At 61.9% G+C, this 5984-nt stretch overlaps 1 protein-coding gene across 3 annotated transcripts in view; it reads right to left on the reverse strand.

Moving 5' to 3' along the window:
• Positions 1 to 1186: 1186 nt before the first annotated feature.
• The window catches only part of POLM (DNA polymerase mu), a 13537-nt gene continuing 8739 nt past the window's right edge, over positions 1187 to 5984 (reverse strand). For all 3 annotated transcript variants that reach the window (XM_040644443.1, XM_040644444.1, XM_040644442.1), the window contains exon 11: positions 1187 to 2202. In XM_040644443.1, the coding sequence (XP_040500377.1) occupies positions 2116 to 2202 (87 nt within the window). In that variant the 3' untranslated portion in view covers positions 1187 to 2115. The remainder of the gene's footprint in view (positions 2203 to 5984) is intronic.

Genomic DNA, 5984 nt, shown 5'->3' on the forward strand with positions numbered 1-5984 from the left:
GTCTGCCTTCGGCTCAGGGCGTGATCCCGGCGTTCTGGGATCGAGCCCCACATCAGGCTCCTCCGCTATGAGCCTGCTTCTTCCTCTCCCACTCCCCCTGCTTGTGTTCCCTCTCTCGCTGGCTCTCTCTCACTGTCAAATAAATAAATAAAATCTTAAAAAAAAAAAAAAAAGAAAGAAATGAAAACACAATCCACACCCAGAACAGCTACACGTCACAAACGAGCAACAGACCCACACACAGACCACAGGAAGAGCTTTCAAAATCCTACGGTAAGAAAACCAAGCATTCAGTGTTTTAAAAAATGAGTGAATGACGTGGTCCCGTCAGCAGAGCAGAGACACAGATGGTGTAGCAGTGAAACAGTGCTCGGCGCTGTAGACGGAGGGGCGCGCCCACAGGAGACAGCGAGTGTGGATGAGGACAGAGAGCCGGGCTCCTGGGACGCCGAGCTGGCCCAGGTGGGACAGCCAGCACGGTCTTAGAAAGTGGCACACACTCACCCCGTAAGCCCTGGAAACCCCGTGTCTCACCGTGTGCCCGAGAGAAAGGAAAACCTATGTTCACAAGGACACCTGTACGTCCAAGTCTATGGCAGTTCTCTTCGTGGTCACTGGAGCCTGGACACAACGTTCTCGACGGGTGCACGGGTCAACTCCAGAGGCCCTGCGGCCACCCGGAGGCCTCGCAGAGGCACACGCAGAGGGGCCAGTCTCGGAGGCTTACGCGGAGCCCGCCTACACTCACAGGACATTTCGCAGAAGGAAAACCACAGGGACAGGGAAGCACCAGGAGAGCACGTGACTGTAATGGGACAGCACAGGGGCGCCCCGACGCTGAGTGGGCACACGGAGCGAAGGCAACCTCCCTTAGAAGAGTCTGGAGGCCGAAGGGGGGCTCGGCCGGTGCACCAGCTCGGGAAGAAGCCTGCCCTGCTGCCTGGGCACCACCCCGAGCCCCTGACCTCCTCCATTGGACTTACACAGAGCAGCCCCTCCCAGCTTCCTCCTCCTGGTCCTGTCCTGGACCGCAGTTCCTTGGCCACTCCCAAATAAACCCAGTTTGCCGATACGATAACTGGCTGTTTTATTTTCAAGGTTGGCCTGGTGGAGGTGGACAGGTCTACACAGGTTACAAATCTTAAAATCGTATATCAAAAAGAGTCAACGTTACTGCAAGTTACTCTAAAGAATATTTTTTATTGCAGGAAGTGGTTGGGGGGGGGGGTCCTCACCTGAGACCTATGAGTCGGGACGGTATTCCAGGCGGACGGTCCAGCGGCAAAGGCACCGGAGCCAGAGCAGGCCTGAGGGTCTGAGGAGCAGACGACACCATGCGGCCAGTGCCCCTCCGTGAGACGCTGACACCCCCACTGGCCCTGCAGGCGTCTGCGGCTCTGTCAGAGCAGTGCGGGTGCAGAGGAAGCCAGGGGTCAGGGGGACACAGGAATGCCAGGCCCCTGGGGGCCACGGTGAGAACTCTGGAATTACCAAGCAGGGTAGGGAACCGCTGGAGCGCAGGGAGCAAGGGGGGACACCACGTGACCTGCTGTTACAGGCCTTCTGAGAAGAGCTTGGAAGAGCAAAGGCAGAGACGGGACACCTGGTTGGGAGGTGGGGGCCAGCGCCGGAAGTTCCCCCCCACCCCAGCTCCTATCTCTGCCCCATCCCTCTCTAGATGCTGGCCGCCCTTCAGTCCCCCCACAGAAGACTCCCAGTGGGGAAGAGCTCTAGGCCCTCATCCCTCAGCTCAGAGCCCCAGGATACCGCCATCCGCCACCTCGGGCTCTGCAAGCACCCCACCACAGAGACGGCGCCGTGCGCAACCTCGCTGTCCCAGTGGCACACCACCATGGTGCCCCCCGCCCCCAACCATCACCCCATAGCTGATGGGGGCCAGGTGCACAGCAACACATTCAGGACACAGAGCTTGGTTTGGTCCACGTGCTCATTTCATTAGATCCTGGACTGGAAGTGGGGGTGGGGAGCTGTGCCCCACATAGTGGGGCTCCCGGTGGGGGGTCGGGAAGGTCCAGGACCTGGGCCTGCAGTGCATCCTCTCCCTGGAGCCCACAAGGCCGGCTTGCCAGAGTGCAGTGGGGCTGGCAGGCAGGCTCAGGCGTTTCTCTGCTCTGGGGGAAGGTACTCGAGGCCCAGGTGCCTGAATATGTCTTCCTCGGAGGCCACAGGGAAATGCATCTTCTGCAACAGGAGTGGGGGGGTGTTATGACCTGGGAACTGCCCCCCCCCATAGTGCTGGCTTCCTCCAGAAAGGCGTGGGGAGGGGTCGGGAAGGGCAGCAGGAGCCCAGCAGGTCCCTCCCCAGGCCTTCCCACCCCCCCAGCCACCCAGCCACACACCTGCTCGGGGTCAAACAGCCCATGGCTGTTCAGCCACAGCCCTCTCTCCTTCCGGCTGAAGTGGGCGCAGCTCCGCTGGAAATGCTGGGGAGAGCGGGGTTGTGGCAGGGCCCTTACCCCACCCCAGCCCCAGGCCCTGCCCCCTGCAGCACGTGCCTACCTTAGAGCCAGTCCAGCCAAGCAGGGCGAAGGGGAGCTGGCTGATGGGGACAGCCACCAGGTCCACCAAGACGCTCCCTCCGGTGGGGCCGGGCTCTGGGCGCCCCCACCTCAGCGCCTGGGGTTGTGGCAGGAGGAAAATGCAGAAACTCCTCTCAAAGTCATCCATGGTGCAGCTCTGTCGGGTCCGGTGGGGGCGCGTCTTCAGGGCGGCCGAGGTGGTGCTGGTGGTACAGGACAGGCCCTGGCGGCAGACCAGGCATGGCAGGCCACCTGCGGACAGGGGCCAGGGTCCCGGCGGTCCTCCTGGCAATGGTCTGGCTCAGGCAGCAGGAGCTCCTCACCTGCTTCTCCAGGCGGCGCATCATGCTGGGCAGCAGCCTTGCCTCCTGGCCCTCCTGGGGAGTGCTGATGAGCAGGTCCACGTCGTGGCCCTGCAACTTCCCCTGAGGGGGCGCTGTCTGACTGGGCCCACGGGGTGTGGCTGCTGTGCGCGCCCAGGTCCTGCCCGCGAGGGACAGCCCAGCTCGGGCTCGGGTGCCTTCCCTGGAGGGCTGACAGACCCTCACCTCCGGAAGCCGCCCGCCAGCGCTCACGGTGGCCCCAGGCAGGACACGCGCTGCATTGGCCGCCACCACCCGCTGTAGGGTCTCCGCCTCCGGCCGCTGGACAGGGGCTCAGGTCATGGTAGTGCTGCAGTCCTGAGGAAGCAGGGTCTCCTGACTGTCCCAGCCGCGCCCGCGCTCTCCATCGTCCCCTCCTCCTTTGAAGTAGAAAACCGCAGACCCCGGGCAGCTTCACGAAAGGGCAGAAGCCCCCGTGCTCCCTGCCCAGTCCCCCAGCGGCAACATCTGGCAGAACTACTGTCCGTCCCACTCAGGATGCTGGTGTGGATGCAGTCCGAGGCAGATCGCCCCTTTGAAGGCCTCAGTTTTCTCCTCCATAGAATGGGCCAGAGGGTGGTAAACCGTGACGGAGGTGCCTCTGCCGCTCAGGAACCCTTCACCGGGCCGCACCTCCGCCTCGGGGGACCGCCCTTCGCGCACGGTCAGGAGAGGTTTCAGAGCGACTGTAGGCGCTGAGCGGCCCGGCTCTAGTAGGCGGTTCTAGACCACTCATGGGGACAGGTGGCTGAGGGCCCCAGCGTCATATATCATCTCTGTTCCATCGGACCGGTGACTTCATGGATCTCACCGCCCTCCGACCCCACATATCCTCCCCTCCCCGCCCCTGGGAGACCTTCAAAGGTTCATTAGGGCTGCAGGCCTAACTCCCAGCCCAGGGAGGACAGTCTAACACCTGCTACCGCTGGGCCTCCCGCACGGAGCTCATAGAACCCCGTGCTTCCAGAGAACGTGAAGCCCAGGGAAGTTAAGTCTCAGGGCCGTGCTCACCTACCTACCACGTGGCCGAGACAGGACTCCAAACTCAGGCCTGTCTACTCTCAAGGTCATGTTGTCTGCCACTGCACAGGGCCCTCTGCCCTGGCAGGCCTATCCCTGAGCCTGCCGCCCGGCCACCGGGTCCCCATGCACCATCGCCAGAGCACCAGGACCCCAGCCCATGCGTAGCTGTTGCACTGGGGCCGCTGAGACACACCTCCCTACTGGTCAGCCGGGAGGTGTGAGCGTCACAGCAGCCACCGTGGAGGCCACCACTGTTCACTGCAAAGGGCTGCGAGGTGGCTCAGACTCCACTCACCAAATAGGGCCTGCCTGCCCCGAGACCTCCGTGCACTGACCCCATCCCTGCCGTCGAGCGCAGCGCACATGCCGTGTTCGCTGCTGCGGCTCCGCGGTGTGGGGGCCCGGGCCCGTCCTTCTCAGAGCCTCACCTAGCCTCTGCTGCTGGGTCAACCTCTGGCCTGCCCTTGGAGCTGTCAGGTCCGCAGCCCATCCTGGTACCACCGGCCGCGTCTTTACCCCAACCCGAAGATCCCGGTGGTGAAAAGCTGTTTGGGGGCAGGAAGTGTGGTCAGGAGCAAGGTCCTGACAGAAGACACAGATGGCCACAGCCGTCGGCGAGCGGTACGACCTCAGGCAGCCTGTGTAGCCACCTCCACGGCTGCTCTGGTTCAAGCAGCCTGCCCGAGGCCACACGGTGCACGTACAGGAGGATTCAAACCCCAAGGCTGGCCTGTGCAGGGACAGCCCAGGCAGACCCCTAGCGACTCCTCTGAGGGCCTCGGCCCCTGTGCTGGAAAGTCTCTCCCCAGAGCCCGGTCAGCTCAGGCCTGTGACTTGGCACCACACACACGAGTCACCCCCACAGCCTCCCGTCACTGGGAACCACGCCGCTCCCACTAACAGCGCCAGGGCTTCGCACTGGGGTTCTCCTCCTTAGCAAACCAGACAGTTGTTTTAGCAGGAGCTGGAGTCACCGCCCGGCCACGAACTACAGCGTGGGAGCCAACCTCTCGTCGGGGGCGCGGCGCCCCACTGATCTCCCACATGGGGCGGAGGGTGTGGCGGACCCCAGCCCCAGCAAGTCACTCTTTCCTCCCTGACCCCAGCTACTGGTCAAGAGCAGGCACCTGCTCTAGCCAATCTCCTCCCCAGGAATTTCTGGAAGCAAAGCAGGTCAGGGCTGTGTGGTGGTGGAGCCTAACCCACGGACAGGTGACCAGGTGGCCGGCAGAGGGGGCCAGCTTGCGAAAGGAGGAGGACCCTGGTGGCACTTGTCCCTGAGCCCTGCTTCCTCCAGCTACAGCTCTGCCCATCTTGGGCTATGCCGGGCTGCCTCCCTCGATCCCCTGAACCAAGAGCCTGGTCCGGGAGAGAAGAAATGCTCCAGCAATTGTTAACCTAATTGCTGACCCACCCTCTCTGCTGGCCTGGGCGTCTACCTGGGACCCTCCGTCCTTCACACGGGCTCCTCTCTCTCTCGAAGGGCCCCGTTGGTCCTCACCCATTCTGCACCACCTCCCAGAGCACCATGACCCACCCTGCAAAGCACCCACAGTAGCTATGGACAGTCAGAGCAGAGATGGGCGGCATGGCGCGAGCTTCACGCTCAGGTCGAAGCGGTAAGAACAGGGGAGAATGCACAGGCAGGGCTGACAGCAGGCGCGAGATCATAGGGGAGAGAGTGCAGGAGACTGGCAGACTCAGCTCCGGGAGAAGTCACATTTTATCCAGCACAAGCTCTGTTTAAGATGCCGGCAGATAAAACATAGCGAGAATATTTACTGACAGCCCAATAAGAACAGATGGTGCTGAGCGATCGACAAACGCCTGTGCTAAACACAAGCTTCTCCTCGCCCCGCTCTGTTGGGCTGCCTCACGCATATCGGTGTCAGCTAGCTGCCTACCTCCTCAGTGAGAACCTTCCTGACCCTGGGTGTGGCGAGAAGAAGAAGAAAAAAGAAAGAAGCAAAAGCAAAAAAGAAAAGAAAGAAAAAAGAAGAACTCACTGTTTTCACACTGCACTCACTGCACGCGCAAGAAAAGAAGAAGCAGAAGAAGA

This window comes from Ursus maritimus, unplaced genomic scaffold (assembly GCF_017311325.1).
Source record: "Ursus maritimus isolate PB19 unplaced genomic scaffold, ASM1731132v1 scaffold_3, whole genome shotgun sequence".
Classification (NCBI taxonomy): domain Eukaryota; kingdom Metazoa; phylum Chordata; class Mammalia; order Carnivora; family Ursidae; genus Ursus; species Ursus maritimus.